Source organism: Sturnus vulgaris, chromosome 15, assembly GCF_052056855.1.
Source record: "Sturnus vulgaris isolate bStuVul1 chromosome 15, bStuVul1.hap1, whole genome shotgun sequence".
Classification (NCBI taxonomy): Eukaryota; Metazoa; Chordata; class Aves; order Passeriformes; family Sturnidae; genus Sturnus; species Sturnus vulgaris.
This window is the reverse complement of record NC_142257.1, coordinates 1915846-1936758: the sequence shown is the minus strand read 5'-3', so window position 1 is coordinate 1936758 and position 20913 is coordinate 1915846. Positions and strand designations below refer to the sequence as shown.

The 20913-nt window shown below is 46.2% G+C and overlaps 1 protein-coding gene across 2 annotated transcripts in view; it reads right to left on the bottom strand.

Annotated features, from left to right (window-relative positions):
• Window positions 1–13247, bottom strand: part of UBTD2 (ubiquitin domain containing 2) — a 42300-nt gene extending 29053 nt beyond the window's left edge. The window contains exon 1 of one of the 2 annotated variants that reach the window (XM_014891190.2): window positions 13146–13247. In XM_014891190.2, the coding sequence (XP_014746676.2) occupies window positions 13146–13215 (70 nt within the window). In that variant the 5' untranslated portion in view covers window positions 13216–13247. The remainder of the gene's footprint in view (window positions 1–13145) is intronic. The other variant, XM_088173502.1, reaches the window with a different exon arrangement.
• Window positions 13248–20913: the final 7666 nt, after the last annotated feature.

Sequence of the window (20913 nt, the reverse complement as noted above, 5' to 3'; positions counted from 1 at the left end):
CAAGGCCTTTTTATCCCCCCTGTGGATGTACTTGGGGGGGAAAAAAATAACCCTGTTCCAGCCTCAAGGATTATTGATGTCACCAGAGAACGGTTTGGGTTGGAGGGGACATTGAGGGACACCCAGTGCCACCCCCTGCCCTGAGCAAGGACATTGTCCCAGGTGGCTCCAAGCTCCAATCCTCGGCCACCTCCAGGCACCCAGGGGCAGCCCCAGCTTCTCTGTGCCAATAAATCCAACCCGAAGAGTTTTCAAATCCTCCCAATCCAAATCAGGAACCGGATCAGAGCTTGCTCCTGGCAGCGATGCCGAGCACAGGCAGCGCCCTGTGACATGGAAGGAGCTTGGGGGGCAAGCACAGCAAAGCGTTTTCTCTTCATTTCAATTGCTGAAACGAAGCGAGATTAAAGCAGGCAGAGCCTTTCCACCTTTAGCAAATTAATCTGATCTCTTTCAGGAGTCCCTGAGCACACGAGGCTTTAGCTCTATTAATGGTGATGCCTGCTCGCCGTTTCCAATGGACACAGCAGCCCTTAAGTAACTCCCTTGTCAAAGGAAAGGCAGCACAGCATTGGATTGGATTGGATTGGAAATGCATTTCATTCTCCACGACTCCAAAGTGGCAGCACAGCGATGATGTTGGCAGTGCTCTCAGTCGTGACATGTCCAGCAGGAGCTGGAGCAGGGCTTGGCCATGGGCTGTGCTGGTTTTTTCTCAAAAGGTCCTCACCTTTAGCTTAAGGAGCTTATTTCTCCTGTGGGACCCACTGCAAAGCAAGAGCAGAGCTCTCTGTCAGGACAGAATCATTTTCCTACTTTTTCCTATTATTTAAGACGTAATTGATGTAATAAAAAAAATAAATAAGTGCGTGAAGATGCTGGGCTTTAAAGTGTCTGCAAGAAAAGTTCTGTGTTCAAGCAGAAGTCTCCACTATTACACAGAGCCTCTTGTCAGCCCTGCTCCCCCTTGCTGCAAGGGAAAAGAATTTCAAATTGAAGGATTTTTCAAACTGACTGGTAATGAGAATGCATTATTAAAATGAGATTCTTATTTCAGCCACCTGAAAACAAGAGCCCACCTCTCCCAGGTGTGATTATTTTGGTTCAGGTAAAGGAACTCCTGAAAGCCTTGGGGAAATCAAACCCCAGCATCCAAACCTGCTGATTTAAGTGCAGCACTTAAAAGGGTTCATAAGAATGGCTGGATGCAAGTCCATGACAAATTCACTAATTACTGTGCTCTAATGAGCAAACCGTGCCCAGGAAATGCTGATTGCACAGCTCTGAACAAAGGCACCTCAAAGCCCAGAGCACCAGAACTGGGGCCACTTTCAGACCTGTGCAAAAGCTGAGGATGAGCAGGAGGAAAACGCATCAAAAATAATTTTCCCATCTGAGCAGCATCCCCCACTCACAGGAGCATCAAAACTGCCTTTAACACACAATAATCTCTGAAATATCTCGATAGAAAAATGTTCTGTGAATAAAATAAAAAAAAAAAGGGCTCCTAATTTATTAATCTTCGACATAAACCGGCAAAAGTTGGAAAGTTTCAAGAAAGAAAAAAAAAAAAGGTGCAGATCCCTAAACCTGAATTGCACTGCAAGAATCCCCTGAGCTGGAAAAAAAAAAATCCCCTGATAAATTTATAATAACGAAACAAGACATGTGAAGGAAGGAAAGGTGAATGCAGTGAGCAGAGAGAAATGCACTTTATCAAAGGCAGATGAATTGAGCCTGGAAATTTGGCAGGCAGAGCAATCAGATAGAGACAGAATCCTGGAGCAGGAAAACCTGGAAAGAGTTTCAAGGCAAGATTCCATCAGCTGGTAGAATTTCTAAGGCAGAAAATTCTGTTTGACACAGCACTGAAGCAGAGATACAGAAGATTTTGCCATTTTTGGACTTTGTTCTAAGCTGAATTGTGATTATTTCATAAAATGGGCTTTTAACTACTTAATAAAATGGGTTTTTTAACAGGCTCAATTATCAGCTCAGCATCCCTCTGGACAGAGCTGCCAAGAGATGTTAAAGCAGGACATTGGCAGCGACCAAAATGTTTCTTCCCCCAGCCTTAAATATCAACAATATTTTCCTAACTGATGTGAGCTCAATGCAAATGATTAACTGTTGGTAATAAGTTTCCCAGTACAATAAGATAAAATGTTAATGGGGTTCTTTCCCCAGTGCTGCAGCACAGCAATCATCACAGGAAAAACACCATCACAAAAATTTGCAGTTGCATTCCTAAGATAAAATACCTATTTTTGGGATGGATAAAGCAGAAAAATTAAATTTTATAAAGGAACCTGTTGATTTCCCAAAGCAATATTGTGAAGGAGTTGTGGTAAGCATGAATTTAAATAAGTTTAACTTCAAAATTCTTGAGGAAATTTGCTCTGTGAGAACCGATTGTGACTGATGCTGGGATGGATGAAGGTTGGGATTGGGGAGTGTTTGGAGCCCACCCATTCCTCTCACGTTAAAGACAAAAAAAAAAAAAAAAAAAAGAGAAATTTCCTGGTTTCCACTACTGAGCACCAACACTCCAAAACCCAGCAGATTATTTCCATTTTCAAGCTCAAATTTCAATTTTCAAGCCGCCAGAGTGACAAATTTAATCAAAAGCCACGACTTCTCCTCCTCACCTTAAACCTAATGCCCACAGCACCAATATTTAGGAGAAAAAGCACAAAAAAGCACAAAAAACTTCCCAGGGAGACAGAGCACACACATTGAGATTCACCTTTAACAACAGAGAAAAAAAAAACTGTTCATATTTTCTAAAGGCTTGTGTTATTTAGGAGAATAAAAACCCAACATAAAGTTCAAATGTTTTTGGAGGTTTACAAAAAATAATTTCTGTCTACACTCACTTAGAAAGTCTCCATGGCAAGGCAGAGCTCAAGAACTAAAAGCTTATTTAGAACTAAAAGATTTTTATTCTTGTAACACCAAACCACAGCAGCCACACTCCCTTGTTGTGACAATGCTGCTGCTCCTTTTTTTTATTCCCAGCTGCCAGACTCCAATCTTCAATTCCCTCTTCTATTTAGCAGGAGTTTCTGATAAAGCCAAAGCCGTGCCTGAAGGATTTTTGGAGGTTTTTTTTAGTATTTTAAGGAGAGCTCTGGATACACACAAGGAATGGGATGTGTTGGGATGCACAGGCAGCAAAAAAAATGAGATTTTGCTGTAAAATCCACGTGGGGCCATCCAATCTGTGACTGAGTGGAAGTGTGTGACTTCAGTCAAGCAATAATCATGTGGTTTTCTGTTGAAATTCGAGCTTTTTTTTTTTTTTTTTTTTTTTTTTTTGGCACCAGAACTACTTTTAGATCTGGATAAACACACAATGGAGATCTATGGATGTGAAAAACACACAAAAGAGTGAGAACTCATCTCAAATGAGCATTTAAACCTGTCTCAGGATAATATCCAATATTGATCAGCACTTCACAGAAGGTATTTTTGTTCTAAAAGCACTCGTATTTATAGCAACCCATGTGCTTTTAACGAACTTATGTGGGCACAGAGCAAAAAAAAAATCACCAAAAAAAAAAAAATCAGTCTGCTACGTGTTTCACTGAGCCAAGTCATCAACATGCAAGAGTGAAATGTAACTCGCCAAAAAAATAAAATTTAAATAGCTCTGTGCAGGTTTTTTTTCTTCTCCAGCCATCCCAGTGCTCCCCCTCAGCTGGGAGCTGGGATTTGCCACTTTTTTAGGAGAAAATTTGGTCATTTCAGACACTGGGAGGATGGAAATGCCCAGGGAAAATGAGATATTGGATCATCCTCAGCCACTGGGGCAAATTTGGGAATGCTGCTCCTTGGAAATGGGAAACACTGGAGTGCTGGGACTCTGCTGCCACCAAATATCTCCTTTATATAGAAAGAAATATTAATTTATTCCACTGGGGAATAAATCCAGCCAGAGAATCTGCATCCAACTTTTGGATAACCATGGAGCTTTCCAAACTGTGCCATGCTCTGCTTCCCAAAAACTGAAACACTTCCCAAAAAAAAAAATAAAAATAAAACACTGCCCAAAAACTCTTCCCAACTCCTTCCCCTCTCTTCCCAGCCTGGGGAGTGGCAACAAACTGGGAGCAGCCACAATTATGTAAATTATTGTTAGAAATACAGATTATGGTATTGGCTTTTTGCAAATATTAGGAATTTTTAGGTATATTATATATATCTGTGTATATTTATATTATATATATGTATATATATAATATATATTACACTACATTATTATTACATATTATAATATATAATATTATATATATTATATATAACGAATAATAATGCATATTATACATATTCCACTATATATACATATATTATTATTATTACATATATTATTATTAATGTATATTGCACTATATGTGTAATATACATGTATTACCCTAGATGTATTTAAATGGTTTTTAAGGTATAGTTTTCTTTAAGAATAACATAAAATAACAAAGTGTCTTTATAGCAAATGAACTTCCTGCTTAAGTTAAATAACACCAATAAAAACAACTTCAATTACCAGCACCAACTGTCTGTAAAAATTGAAGAGCACAACCCAAATTAAGATTGATAAAAAAAATTAAATTAAAACCACACGTGCTCTAAAAAGGCAGACTCAAAGAGTGACCATGTAAAACACCTAAAAATATAAAAAATAGTTTACAAAGAGGTCTGAAAATGTATGATAGATCTATGAATATACAACAGGATAATAAATTTAAAGGGTGTCTCCAAGCACCCAGCCATTATAAATGTTTACTTTATTATTTGTCTCTTATTGCTTTTATGAAACTTTTTAAAATCTACCAAGAAAGTAAACCTTGTTTTTCACAGTAGGAATTTTCACAGGGATTTGTACCTGCATGAAATAAAATATTTCAAATACATTGGAAGATTTGAGTGTCCCCACTCAGGGCATGTCCCCTCTGAGGGACAGGGATGCAATGGCTCAGGAGAAGCTGAAAGCTCAATATTCTGTATTAAAGACATTTTTTGGACATTCCCAAAATGTGTGTGTGCACCTGAGATGGAGAAAAAAAAAACCCAAACCACTCTAAAAGAACAAATGTAGCACGTGTGACACAGGCAGGGCTTTTCCAGGAAATTCTTTGTGCAGCCAGAGCAATGAAAATTAGTATTTTTTTTTTTTATTTTAAATTTATTTAATTTTTTAAAATAATTTTTTAATTTCTTTTCTTCATTTGAAATTCTCCAGCCAGCCATTATCCTGTGCTTGCTGATGCTCTGCTGCAGGCTCAGGATGCTCCCACAACAGCGTGGGGCCAAAAAAAATCCAATTGGCAGAGAGGAAAAAAAAAAAAAAAAAAGACATTTTAGCTGCAGGTACCCTCTGCTATTTTCTAGGTGCTCTTTTACAAAGAATTTCTATTTACCCACAAAGGCAGGAAAAAATCACAGGAGACCCGTGGAAGGGGAAATAAAGCAACAAAGTAAATGGCACAGAGAGAGATTTTTGTGCTGAATCCACAGTGCCCTTCATCCCAGCATGGCAGCAGAGATGGAGCTTCAGGAGTGAATTTTAAAAATAGAAAAGTAACAAGCTTCCAATCCCAAAGTGCTGCTCCCAATGCCATTCCAGGCCCTGGGAGTGTTCCCAAAGAACACACAGCTCCTCTGGGAAAAGGTGAAAAAAAAAAAAAAAAAAAAAAAAAAAATTCCTCCCTCCATCATGCGTTGTGTGCGAGACTAAGAGAATTATTTATAGTTGTTACATTTATTATACATTATTATAAAAGCGGGAGCTGTTAGGAGCTATAAAGTGTTTATCATTTCAAGGCATGAAAAGTAATTTCTGGATAGAGAAGTGGTGGCAATGCTAGAATGGATATATGTGTTTTAAGAGTAAACTTTCCCCTGTTGAACATGTGCAGAGCTGCCACGCAATGCACAGCTCTGTGTGACACATTTTCCCATTTTAGCCTCTAATCTTTTCCCCCTGGGCACTACCTGTTCTTGCAGCAAACTACTGAAGCATTTTTCACTCCCGTTTGTGAAGTGCCTCTGCTTTCATGGTTGAGAATGTGGGGGAAGAAAAAAAAAAAAACAAAACAAAACAAAAAATAAAAAACAAACCCACATGACAGATCATGCAGAAACTCCCCAAATCCCCTCCCTTCCACCTAATCTGCAGCACAAGGATGTCTTTATACACACATTTATGGAAAGACAGGCACACAGAAAATCCTCCAGCACATCTGAGATTCTCCAGAAAGGGAAAAAAAAAAATAAAAAAAATTAAAAAAAAAATCAGCGTTTCAGAGCTGTGCCCATCTCCTCCCACAAATGGCTTTCAAGCAGGGCTTTTGAATTTCCCTTTTAAATCCTGCTCACTGAGCAGAGGGGGAGATGGGCAGGGAAAAGGACACTGAGAAGAAAAAGGCTGAAGGGAGGAGCTGCTAAAAACTGCTCGAATCCACAATCCCAGCAGCGTTTCTGCTTTGGGAAGAACAATTTCCAAATATTTTCCATCGGGGACTGAGAGGTCAACTGGATGTGGAGCAAATTGAGAGCAGCCAATAATTGCTCCTGCATTTATTACCTGCAGTGCCCTTGCTGGGAAGCCTCAGGATGAGGCTACTGATGGTATTTTAAATATTTAAGGTAGTCTAAGAAACTTCAGCCTCATTCAGCATTTAAAGACAGTTTTTAATTTACTCCCAAAACAGGGAACAGAATAAAAAAAAAAAAAAAAAAAACACACCTCCTGCAGTTTGCTGTGCCCCAGCTTTTGTCCTGCATTAATCTGAGTGGGCCAGGGCCAGAAAATGCAAAAATTCAGGTTCCAGCTGAACCTTAAATAAAGCAGAAAGGAGATTTTTCCCTGCACAAACAGAGCAGTTCCAGTGACATCCTGTGCTGGAGGTGTTTTCCACACCAGCCCTGCAGGATGCTTTTATCCATCACCTCTTCTGCCATTGATAATTCAGGCTGAAAAAAACTGAATTACACTGCAAACAAATCCTCAGGTAAGGGGAAACCTTGTTTTCTTAAAAAAAAAAAAAAATCCTAAGGAAATTGATAGTTCACTTACTTCCTAAGCAATGGAACATTTCTGTTTTGTCCACTCGAAATTGCCAGACAACAAAATGTCAGAGTGCAAGAAAAGTGTTTTATTCTACAGCCAGGAATTCGGGAATTTTTCCTGCTTTTTTTATTCCCCCCCCAGATTTCCCTCCTGATTTTGGGTGATTGAACCTCAGCATTCTCATAATGAATCTTGCAAAAGAAAGAACCTCCAGAGCTTCCAGAAAACCCCAAATATATATCTTATATATCTTATATATCTTATATAGCCAAAGGATCCTCCCTGGCTGGACATTCCATACCCAGGACATTCCCCATGGACACTTCCCTGCTCCATCCTGACTTCTGGGGGGAAAAAAATTCTCCCCCACAAAAAAAAATCCTACAGTTTCTTGTAGGAGTCATAAGTGATTTGGGAAAAAAAAAAACAAAAACAAAATTAAAAAAAAAAAAAAAAAAAAAAAAAAAAAAGATTAAGGGATAAAACCCAACTGAAATATTTGCAGCAAAGGAGGTTGAATTTTAAGGGAGTGAAAGTCAAGATGGCAAGTTGAAAATAATTTGTTTAAAAATCTATCAGACATTTACACACGGTGTCTGTGCAGAAAAGAGGATGAAGGTGATTATTACACCACACTCTAAATTATAAAGAGTTCAATTCCCTTCTCCATCACGGTCATTTGGTCATGAACTTTCCAGATCTTTATATTCTTTCTTTTTCAGAGGTAACAAAAGCAATTAAGGCCAACTTGACCCTTCTTTGTACCTGCAAGAAGACTCACAGGAATTTGCAACTTGACTGCAAGGCAAATCTGTATTTCAGGCTACAACTGTATTATAATTTGTGACTCATAAATTATATTATCCAACATTCACATCAAAAATAATAGCTATCATATTACTTGCTGCAATGAGAGTGGATGGCTGCTTTGGAGAGTTTATTCAAACTGGCAACTGATAATATTTTCCATTTATCAAAAATCTCCAAAGCACAATGATTGTTCAATTTATTGTATTTAACATTCAGTGAAGGAGGATGTTGTCGTTTTCAACACTGCAATCCCAAACAGAGAAATTAAAATAAATCACTTCATCTAGAAGCCAAACAAACAATTACATGGAGGAACCAGCCAAAAAGGAAACCAAACAGCTTCGTTTGCCAGCCCTTATTAACAGCAAAAATAACACTTTATTTCAATTTCTGAGAGCTCCTTGTTATCACCTGGAAAACAAAACCGAGTCTTGTAGTTTACCACTGAAAATTGTCACAGCAGCAGAGTGACACGCCAGGAGATGAATACTTGGGATTGAATTATCAGGGGTTGTCAGCACCAATTCCAGATCCCAATAATCTCCAAGAGGCTGTGGGTGCCCAGCCCTCAGGAAATCAAAGTTATTAAAGGCTACTTTTATTCCAAAGCCCTGATAAAACCCACACAGAACTCTGGTGGAAATCACAGACTCATTGAGATTGGAAAAGACCTTCAGGATCATTGTCAACCCAGCCCTGCCACCTCTAAACTCCATCTACACATCCTTTAAACACACCCAGGCACGGAGCAGGGAGGATTTGGAGCAAGTTTCAGAGCCATGCTAAGCTTTTTTGGTTATTCCATTAAAAAAAAAAAAAACAGAACAAAACCCCAACAAAATCAAAACAACTCACACAAAACACCCCACAGTAAGACCTAACAGCAAAAGCCAGCTCTGATTTATGAATGTTTTTGCCAGCCCTGTATTCCAGACCAGCAGGAACTACCTGAAATCCAGATGTGCCTCTTTCAGATGGCACTGGAAAGCCCAGCCAGGTGCTGGATGCAGGAAAAACCATCACAGCCTGCACCCAACAGCTCCAACCCAGTGAAAAAAATCCCTCTGGGAGATTCTTTGTGTGCTCCAGTACAAAAGGGAGGCACCAAAAGCTCTAAAGTGCTCAGTCATGAGCTGCTTGTTTAACCCCCCCGTGCCAGCCGAGCAGAGCCCTGCTGTATTAATGCAATTGTGAGCAACAAATCTCACTGCTTAATATGCAAATTCCCCGGGTCAGTCTCGCAGAGAAGCACCATGAAAGCATTTATTGTGACTTCCAATTAGCCATGTGATAGCCAGCCCTGCTCAGCACTCCAGGAAAATATTTAAGAAACTGTTGTCCAGTTGCTGAGAGCAGAGGTGGAGCACAATGTTTGCTTTTCTCCGACTTAATGAAGCTCCAGCACTGCATCAAACTCCACGGCAGGAATTGATAGTTGGAATAATCTCCCATCCTGGCAGCTCCATTTCCACTTGGCCCTGCTCTCGCTGCTGGGTGATGGGGGCAGAAAGGAAAGAAGACAAATTTCAAACACAATCAGCATCTTTGCTCCCAAGGAAGGGTGATAAGAGCTGCAGCAGGCAGGAGAGCATGGTGTCAAGGGGAGCTCAGCAGCAATCAGACAGCTCCAGCCAAAAGCCTTAATCTGGGATGATTGGTGCTCCCAGGCACTGCATTCCCTGCTTTTCCCTCACTCCACACAAGTCACTGTCTCACTGAGCTTCACCAGGTCACACAAAGTGATCTGCACCTTCTGAGAGGGGTGAGAGCTTGCCACGAGACAATGAACAGCTTCCTCCTTTTCCTCCTTGGAAAAGAGAGAAGAAATTGAGGAGCCCACCAGGAAGGACCTGCCTGTGGGGATGGCAGCTGGCACAACTGCACATACCTGATGGACAGGCACAAGGGCAGAGCTTTCCAGCACTTAATTCCAAGGCCAAAGCTGTTCCAAAAACACAAGTGGAGAGGTCACACAGCCTGGGAAGTGGCTGCAGAACAATTATTTGTCCCCTGCTCTCACCATCGTGCAGGAACTCGGTCACCTCTGACAGGGCACAGCTGGAAGAGATGCAGAGATGCCTGAAACCTTGGACTGTTAGTGGGAGACAGCTGAAGGGATGAAGTGGGGAAAACCTGTGTTTGTAAAGCAGTTAATGATGTCCTTTAATGACTCCCCAATAAATCTACCCACCACAATTTGGTTCTGCTGGGCTACAACACACCGAGCATCCAGACAGGAACTTTTCCTGTCTGTGCCAAACAACGTCCTGGTGAAATGAAAACTTGCTAAAAAGAGCAGTGCTAATGAAACAGCTGGTACCAATCTGCAAAGCCATTTCATTTCCAGCCTGATGGGCAGAGCAGCATCTGTTAAATTCTTGGTGAGGAGCAGCCTCCTCCTGCTCTGGTCAGTGCAAACAGAGCTGTGCAATAAGCTGGGTTTTGGATTAGCTCCATCTCACACACACCTGAGGATCCACAGCAGCTCTCCTGACACACACACACACACACACAGGAATCCTGACCTTGAAAAATGCCCAGAGTAAGAGACAAAGGAAGCACACGTGGCCAGGACATGCCGTCAGCTCTGCCAAGCTGCACACGAGTAACGGGAAGTGCTGGCCATGGACAAAAACACCGAGGAGAATACAGGGATGTGACAAATCCTCCTCTCCACTCCACTGACACAATTGAGCACGATTTTGCCACTCCCCACTGCCCTGGAATAAATTGAAACTGGGATGAATCAGACTTGAGAGCTGGCTCCTACTTTCACCCAGCATTGCACACGGTCACTGCTGTCTAACCAAGCTCTCGCAATTCTCCAGGAAACTTTTCCATTCCGGGGAAAAGACAAAGCCTCTCCAAAACAAGCCCACCACTGGCAAGTTGGAACCATCACGTTCCAAAAGACCTTCCTAAGATTTCGAAACGTTCTGGCCCTGCTCACTGACAGCAATGTGACAGCGAATGTAGTGGGGTTAGGTCACAACTCCAAGCAGAGCTGGAGGAAACGAGCCTCACTTGGGGAGCAGGAAAAACTCATCTCTCTGCACAGCTCCAAACTCCAAATCGTGTTCACTTGTGCTTCAGCCGATCCAGTGGCTGATGCCTCCAGACAGAAGCTCCCCTGAGACAGCAAGTCAGGTTTCAGACTTGGTGAGGGCACGTCGGCACGATCTGTAAAGCTCCGAATCAGCGCAGGCTGGACTTTGACATCTGGGGAGTCACGTTTAGAGAAGATACTCAGAGCTTCTCCCAGCTTAACCTACCCCCCCTTTCCTCCTTGTGGAGAGGCAGGAACAGATCTGTAGCATTACAAAACAGGCTATTGCACACTGGAGCTGATTGTTTAAGACAGTCCTAAGAAGCTCGTAATTCAAGTGAAATTTCAGCGCTTCTCACTTCAGCGAGACAACCTTAAGGAACATTACCCTGAGAGCATGAATCAACACGAGCCAGCTGACACGAATTTCACATCTCTTACATCTCGAAAGGCCAGCTGCTGTTGTAATGCAGCAGGCACAATGGGTTATTTAACCCCAGAGCAGCAGAGTGCCATGCTCTGGGAGCACCACACAAACCCTGCCCACCTCTCATGCTGCTCTGGGTGTGGAATCTGTTTTACAATATCACCCAAAGCCTCATCGTGTTCTTCTTCTCCTCTCTCATTCACTCGATATCACAGGTGAGATAAGAGCAAGGAAATTAAACCGAGCCTATTTCTGTGACATGATCTCACCTCATAACACCAAAGTATATCTCAGGACAAGCACCAGTGGAGCTTTTAATGCTGTTTTTTGGTCAATATTTTGGGGTATGTGATGATTCTTGCTGTTCTTTTTCTTTCACTGGTCCGTTCTGCTCAGCACTCTTGCAGGTTTTCACAGGTTGGTAAATCTGCTTAGTACAGATGCATTTTAGGTAACCCACTTCTTCCCTTTTTACTAATACAATAAGGAAGACTCATACTACTCAAAGCTATAAAATTCCTTTTAATGACACCGATGTGATTAAATCCACAGGAGGTTGTGGAGCCTCCCTCTCTGGAGACATTCCAAACCCACCTGGATGTGTCCCTGTGTCACCTGCTCTGCATGACCCTGCCTCAGCAGGGGGGTTGGACTGGATGATCTCCAGAGGTCACTCCCAACCCCAACTGTTCTGGGATTCTGTGAAATCCCACACAGCTCCTAGCAGCTGGAATTCTGGTATTTCCATGAACTCCGTATCTGCCATTAATCAGCAGATGGTTGGTTCAGACACAACCCCAAGTACTGCATATTTTTACATCGTGGAATGACAGCAAAGTCACCGACAGAAAGAACACCCATCAGCTGGGACATCCGAAATAAAACCAGACTGATAAATAACATTCTGTAAGACGCGAGGGAAAACACAGACCTAGACCAGCAATTCTCCTCCTGACATCTGTGTACCCTGGACCACTTATAAATGAAGTGTCCTGTTGGTAGGCTGACTTTAAATGAGTATAAATGACTATAAAACATACACAGCTCAGCTGGAGAACACCAGAAATCCACAAACCTGAGAGCATTGAAAAAGCAACCATTGAGGCGTTTAGCCGGAGAAAAACACGACGGCAAAAGGCTGCTGGCACTGCGGCAATGTTTGCACACTGGCTTTGCTCCCCGAGCCGGGAGTGCAACGGAGACCACGCTGCTCCAGCATCTCCAGGAGCCGGGAATCGCTCCCTCCGCACGGGGAGCGGAGCGGCTCTCCCGGCTGGAAAACAAGCCCCGGGCGGGCAGCGGTGCCAGGATCCGAGATGAGGAATCATTTTCCGCACAGCACGAGGAGCGGAGCCCGAGGAAAACAAACTTCGGGAGCCGCGGGCAGGCCCTTTCCCCCAGCCTGGCTTTATTTCAGCAGGGGTGGAATAGGAATATCCCCGAGCCCCCCGGCACTGCCCAGCGAGACAGAGCCGGCACCGCTCCCCGGTGCTGCCCAGTGGCAGAACGGCCCGGGAGAAGCGTCGGTACAGCCCCGGTACCGCCGGTACCGGGCCGGGGGCTGTGCCCGTGCGGCAGCGCCCGTGAGCACCGCCCGGCAAAGTTCGGGCGAATCCGGGGCACGACCCGGGGGATGAAGCCGGGGATGATCCGGGGGACGAACCGGGGGATGGTTCGGGGATGGTCCGGGGGTGCAGCCGGACGCGGCTCCCCCGCCCGCCGCAGGCCCCGGCCCGCAGCGCCCGCCCCGGGGTCCCCCCCGCCGTTCCCCCCGGCGCGGTGCCGGCGCTCACCTCCGGTACCGTCCGAGTTCTCGTTGAGGCTGCCCGAGGAGTCGTGGTGGGAGCCCACACACCCGCCCATGGGGCCCGCAGACCCGCCGCCGAGCCGCCCCCCGCCCCCCTCCCCTGCACCGAGCTCCGCCGCCGGCCGGGCAGGCGCGATGGCTCCGGAGCCGCCTCCCCGCTGCCAACACCGCCCCCGGGGCGCGGCCTCGGCCCGCCCGGCCCCGCACGGCGCGGCACCGCCCACGGCACCGGGAACGGCAGCGGGAACGGGAACGGGAATGGGACCGGGACCGGGGATGGGAACGGGGATGGGAACGGGGATGGGAATAGGAATGGGAATGGGACCGGGGATGGGAATAGGAATGGGACCGGGGATGGGAACGGGAACGGCACCGGGAATGGGAATGGGAACGGAAACGGCACCGGGACCGGGACGGGGGATGGGAACGGGAATGGGAATGGGAATGGGAACGGCAACGGCAACGGCACCGGGACTGGGAACGGCACCGGGACCGGCACCAGCACCGAGAATGGCACCGGGATTGGCACCGGCACCGGGACCGGGACTGGGAACGGCACCGGTACCGGCACCAGCACCGAGAATGGCACCGGGATTGGCACCGGCACCGGGACCGGGACTGGGAACGGCACCGGGACTGGCACCGGAACTGGCGCCGCCTCCGGGACTGGGAACAGCACCGCGACCGCCCCGACACCGGGACAGGGAACGGGACCGGGACTGGCACCGGCACCGAGACCGTCCCGGGACCGGGACTGGCACCGGGACAGCCCTGACACCGGCACCGGCACCGGGTCCAGGACCGCCCCGACACCGGAACCAGCACAGGGACCTCCCCGACACCGGCACCGGGACTGGGACCGGCACCGCCTCCGGCACCGGGACTTGGAATGGGACCCACACCGGCACAGCGAGTGATTCCGGCACCGTCTCCGGTCCGCGGAACCGCCCCGGCACCGGGACTGGAACCGACACCGGCACCGGCACTGCGACCGACACCGGCACCGAGACTGGAACCGGCACCGGCATCGATACCGGGTCCAGGACCGAGACCGCCCCGGCACCGGCACCGCTTGCGACCCACGAGACCGTCCCGGCACCGACAGCAGAACCGATACCGGGGCTGCCCCGATATCAACACCGACATTGGGACCGCCCCAGAACCAACACCGGCACCGACACCCAGGACCGGGACTGCCCTGGCACCGCCACTGGGACCACACCGGCACCGGGACCACCCCGGCACCGGCACCGGGATGCGGGGCTGTCCCCACGCCCCAGCCCCGCAGGGTCCCCGCGGCCGTGGGTGCCGGGCTGTGTTTATTTATTTATTCCCTGCTCCCCTGCTCTGCTCTGGCCCATCTGGAGCGTTCAGGGATGAAGCTCTGAGCATCCCTGGCTAGTGAAAGGTCCCTGCCCGTGGAACAAGAAGATCCACAAGGTCCCTCCCAACCCAAACCGTTCTGTAATTCCATGGTTTGTCTCTGCACACGAAAAGAAAATCCACACTCAGATAAATCCCTGGTCCACTACCCAGCCACCCACCCCTGTGTTATCAGTTTGAAATAAAAACTAAGCAAACTCGGTGGTTTTTGGTCCATCTGAGTGAGCAGGCTTCAGCTCTCTGAGAAGAAAAGTTCAACTTTTGTGCTCTTAATGCCCAGCTGAGTTATCTCATTTCAGCAGCAATCCCGCCCTGGGTTGGGGAATTACAGTTCCTACACTATCAGATGCACTGGAGCACCTCGGAATAATCAGCAGTAAGTCAGAACACTGAAAAATGGGAGCAGACAGTGCAAAAAATAAAGTGTGGTAACAGACTGTGCTCTGGGTTCCCCACACGCTCTGCTATACACGGCAGCTTCATGTTCTCGTACACAGAGCAGCACAAAACAAAACTCAAGCTGAGCATATTTTTCCTCCATAAAGATGACATTGCAAATGTGGGGTTTTTTTGGAATTAAAATAGCATAGCTGTTCATAAAGTTTCTAGTCACCACAGTGAAAAGAGCTGATGGACAAAGGCGTTTTTCTGCCATTAATTTCTCTACGTAATCTTCATACCAAAAAGCCCAGCCAGCCTTTGGGAGGGCTCTTGTGTTGATAATTAAAATCCCAAACGTATGAGATAAGCTGAGTGCCAAATGCCAAGCACTTTGTCATGTGAGAACAAAAAGGCACAGAGCTCAGCTGCTTTTATTGGGTCCAAATGGGAAGGTCAGGCCTGGTAAGAAAGTCTAAAGAACAATTATTAGAGTCTGAGCACATGGCCACTAATTACAACAAAAGCAAAAATTCCTTGTCTGTGCAGACATTTAAACCAGATCAAGGAGCCACACAGAGCTCAGTTGGGTTTTTCTTCAGATTTTATCTGAGGGCCACGTGGGAGTTTGCCCATATATACACTGTATAATCAAAGATATTAGAGAATCACAAAACCAGGTTGGAAAAGAGCTCCAAGACCCTGGAGTGCCACCTGTGCCTGATGCCCACCTTGTCCCCAGCCCAGAGCCCTGAGTGCCACCTCCAGGGAATGTGCACTCCAAACCTCCCTGGGCATCCCATTCCCTGAGATATGTCAGGCTGGGGTGGGGAGGGATTGAATATTATTTATTCAAAACTGCAAGGAATTTGGAAGGCAGTTGCAAATTTTCCTAGAAGTAGGTGTTGATGTGAATATTTTATCATCAGAACATGTAACTCTGCATGGAAATCATGGATTGTGGGGATGGATTCTCCCTGTGGATATTTGCTGCCCAGTGAGATCTCCAAACTGGTGGAAATCCAAGTGACTCTGTTCCATAACAGGGTGGCTGCAGGACTGTGAGTTGGTGTGGGAAAGTCTGTCCCACCAGGCAGCACTGGAGCCTTGGAAAAACACCAAAAACACCCCAGAGTTTGTTATTCTGCTGTTTGGGACTGAACTCTGTCACTGGTACCTCGTTGTTCTCTCACACAGGGTATGGAGCACATGGAAATGTGTTTGTGTGCATAGAACCACCCAGGATGGGCCAAAGTGAATATTTACAGCCTGACCCCACGGATCAGGATGTGCTTGCAATGTACTAATAAAGTACTGAAAAAAAACCCAATTTTTTTTTTTTCTGAATGAATTATTTATTTTGAAGGTTATTCCTTCTCAAAATAAGTTTCCCTGAGCTTTGCAATCAGAGTTTTTGCACTTCAGTCTCAGCTCTGCTCCTACACTGTGGCCTTGGAAGAGTCAGTAACCTTGGCTGCTGTGTTTCTATCAGAAAATCAGTGTTTGTCTGCACATCTCGTGGGGGTATGGCCAGGATTAATTAATTCCTGCTCCTTATGTCTTTCTAACTGCCTGCAATGCGTGGGATGCAAAACATTGATGATCAAAAGTGACTTTTCACCATTCAAAGGTGTCGTGGATTGACTGTTCCACGGAGGTAGCACTGCCCTATGATTCTCAGTGTCTAGGGAGCTCTCTAATATCATATCAGCTATGCCAGGGAAAAACAAAAAAAAAACCAGCCAAGGTGATCAAAGGGCTGGAGCAGCTCTGCTGGGAGGGAAGGCGGGGAGAGATGGGATCGTTCACCTGGACAGGAGAATTTTGGGGTGACAAAATTGTGACCTCAGTGCCTGAAGGAGCTGCAGGGAAGATGGAGAGAGAAAATTTCCAAGGGATGGAGCAGGCAACGGATTTAAACTGACAGAGACTGGGGTTAGATGGGGTATTGGAAAGAATATTTCCAATGTGAGGGTGGTGAGAAGGTGCCCAGAGCAGCTGTGGATCCCTGGCAGTGCCCAAGGCCAGGCTGGAGCCCCCTGGGACAGTGGGAGGTGTCCCTGCCCGTGCCAAAGGGATTGGAACTGGCTGATCTTTAAAGTCCCTCCCAACCCATTCCATGGCTCTGTGATTGTCAGGTTATTTCCCATATAATCCTAGCTAGTAAAATATTTTCTGCACTTCTCCAGTTTTTCTCTCCAGCTGGGCTCTGGCTGTTTGCTCAGTCAGTGGTGGTGGGTTTTGCCATCACATGATGATCCAGAGTGATCAATCCCTGTTCTCTGATGATTCAGCTCTGTGTGGGAACAGGGATGAGATGCTGACAAATTGCATCAGCACTGCAACTCCTCTCTCAGGAATCCACATTTTGATTTTTTAGCAGCGCTGTCCAGGACAGCACTATCCAAGTATTCACATTTTAAGTGAAAGTCTTCCCAGATTTCTGCCATCCTGCTCTTGACAGATGGGAGAGGGAGACATGGCTGATGAGGTTATCAACTAAAGATCCCACAGGAATCAGGAGCAGGAAAGAACCGTGGAGTCCAACTGCTCATTTTCCTCCTCAGAGAGTCTGCAGAGATTCAGCAAGTTGCTATTTTCAGATTTACTTCCCCGTGGCTGTTCCTGAAAGCTGCTGAGGCTGTAGCTTCATTTTCACAGGCTGGAGGTTTCCCTGCACAGCATTTCTGTTTTTGATGTGGTTTTTAGGAATGCTGGCTCCCATCCCAAACTTTCCACCAGCAACTTTTAGGCTGATTCCAATCCCATCTAATCCATCCCTTCCCAAAGTGACTGGTGGCAACCTCCACCACCCAGAGACAGCAAAGCTGTGTCAAAATGATGTGAAACCAGGCGGGGTTTGCTTTCCTGGAATGACCAAGGGAAGGAAAAAAAATGCACAGAGGAATTCCTGTGGCTGAGGAAGCCCAGGAGGCAGCAGGACAGGAATGAGCACAGGGAGGGCTCTGTGTGTGTCCTCCAGGAGCACAAACCCCACTCCTAAAGCCTCGGCACACAGCTCTGCTGCAGGAAATGCCAGGATGGGAAGCTGGAGCTCCTGAGGGAATTTCCATCCTTGGATTGCTTGGGGTTCTTTATCTCTCCCTCTATAACAGAAGGAAAAGTCATGATTCCACTTGCTTTAAATGTTCCTGCAAATCTCTGAAGTTTTGATTTGAATTTCTGGAGAAAAGGGGTCACTGAAAAGGCTAAAAATCACTTTTTAACGTGCAGCATCAGCAGTGATGGTAGGAATTTCTGGGTTCCACTGCAAGAACCAAGCTGGATGGGGCTTGGAGCACCCCGGGCTAGTGGAAGGTGTCCCTGCCCATGGCAGGGGGGGCAATGAGATGATTTTTAAAGTCCCTTCCAACCCAAACCATTCCATGATTCTATAATTTATTGCTTTGTCACATCAGGCAGGTTTGGCTAATCAGAATATACATTAAAAAAAAAAAAAGGAAAAAGAAAAGAAAACCTTGACTGCTAAAGCAACAAAAGTGAAACGCTGCTTCCCTCCTGTGGTGACCTCCCTGATTGCACAGCGAGACACTGCAGCAATGACACGTCCAAGTTGATTTTTAAAAAATGATTGCCATTATTCTGATGCACTTGCAGCCAGGCAGTGGCTCACACCCCGCTGTCATTGTCACTGGACTGCCATTTCCAAAGCAGGACTGGAAGCCAGGCTGGAAGCCCTGAGAGAGAATTTTATCTCCTGCCAGGCTGCTCTTTGTGGCCAAGTTCTCCCCTTTCAGCTGCCTTGGAGTGGATTCTCTGCCTGCCTGGCTGCAGCAGTGTTGTGTGGCACTAAATAATGAAGGGGCTGAGTGGCAGCAGGACAAAGGGAACACACAAGGATGGGGCTCCCAACCCTTTGCACATTCCCAGTGCAGCAGGAGCTGCTTTCAAACTGGGAGCAGCCACACATGGGCTGTGGTGATGCCATTTCTGTGTTCCCTGCTATTATTGTATTCATTTGGTGTTGTATGAATATTTTATGAATAGCTGGAGGCTCATTTGGGAGCTCACATCTTCACCTGAAGTGTCCAAGGCCAGGTTGGATGGAGCTCTGAGCGAGCTGGGACAGTGGAAAGTGTCCCTGCCACGGCAGGGGGGTGGAATTGGATGATTTTTAAGGTCCCTTCCAAACTAAACCATTCTCTGATTCTTGACATTGAAGTTTGGATTTGGGTTGTGGTTTGCTGTAGAAAAGGAACATCATAAAAATATCAGTGGTCATGAATAAGTGAGAAAAAATAGGGCAAGAGATTTGGAATTCCTCTTTTTCCCTTTTATGAAGAGATGCACAATCAAGGATAACAATCAATGGTGACAGGATAAGTCAGGGATGATTAAAGTGGAATAATTTTAATTCTCTGGGACAACCAACAACAGGACAAGAGGGAACAGCCCCAGGCCGGGCCAGGGGAGCTCAGGGTGGACAGCAGCAGGAATTTCTCCATGGAAAGGGTGCTCAGGCATTGGAACTGCCCAGGGAGGTTTGGATCCCCATCCCTGGAGAGTCCAAGGAATTCCTGGAGGTGGCACTGAGAGCTCTGGGGATCACAGCTTGGACTCCATGACCTGGGAGGGCTTTTCCAACCTGAATAATTCTGGGATTCTGAGCAGAGAGTGGAAGAAATGTGCAACACCCGAGCCCCACTTCTATTTCAGCTTGGAGCTCATGAATACCAACAATTTCTCTGGGAGAGAAGTCTGTGAGTTGCCTTGTTCCTGGATTTTTAGCTCAGCTTCCCAAAAGCGAAGCATTTGAAATCCAAGAGTTATTCCTAGACACAATATACAGACAGCTTTCTCACTCAGGACTGGAAATTGGGTTCATCTGAGGAGAAATCAGCCAGGTTTTGGCGGGAGGAGAAGGAAGGGTGGAAAAAAGAAACATTCTCCCTCCTGTCATAATGGTTTTGATAAAATTAAAGCTGCAGCAGATGGTGATGGTACAGGCTAATGTTCCCATATGGCAGGATCAATCAGGCAAGGAATATGCTGCTTTAAGAGACGTGTGAAACTGATAGATGTTAATATTCCAAATATTTTAGCTTTGGATCTTGAGCATTCTCCCAGGCTGTGGAGCTGGAAGGAGATTCTGGTGCTCAGGAGGAGTTTACCTGGAGTGCAGTTGTATTTTGGTGGGATATTCATTCCTTCTCTCTGTCCTCAGCTGGCTGAGCTCTTGCTTTGCTCCCTGCTTGGTGCTGAGGGCAGGGCTCGGTCAGAAGGGAAATGGAGATGGGAAAAGAGCAGGAAAAAAATGGAGATGGGAAAGGGCAGGAACAGAAATGGAGATGAGAAAAGGAGCAGGAACAGAAATGGAGATGGGAAAAGAGCAGGAACAGAAATGGAGATGGGAAAGGAGAAAGAACAGAAATGGAGACGGGGAAAGGAACAGGAGCAGAAATTGAGACAGGGAATGGACACCAGGAAAGGAGCAGGAAGGGAAATGGAGACAGGGAAATGAGGAAGAACAGAAATGGAGACAGGGGAAAGGAGCAGGAGCAGAAATGGAGACAGGGAATGGAGAAGGAAGGGAAATAGAGACAGGGAAAGGAGAAAGAACAGAGATGGAGACAGGGGAAAGGAGTAGGAGCAGAAATGGAGATGGGAAAAGAACAGGAACAGAAATAGAGACAGAGAAAGGAGCAGAAAGGGAAATGGAGATGGGAAAGGAGCAGGAATGGAAATGGAGATGGGAAAGAACAGGAGCAGAAATGGAGACAGGGAAAGGAATAGGAGCAGAAATTGAGACCAGGAAAGGAGCAGGATGGGAAATGGAGACAGAGGAAATGAGAAAGAACAGAAATGGAGATGGGAAAGGAGCAGGAGCAGAAATGGAGATGGGAAAGGAGCAGGAATGGAAATGGAGATGGGAAAGGAGCAGGAATGGAAATGGAGATGGGAAAGGAGCAGGAGCAGAAATGGAGATGGGAAAGGAGCAGGAAGGGAAATGGAGATGGGAAAGGAGCAAGGTC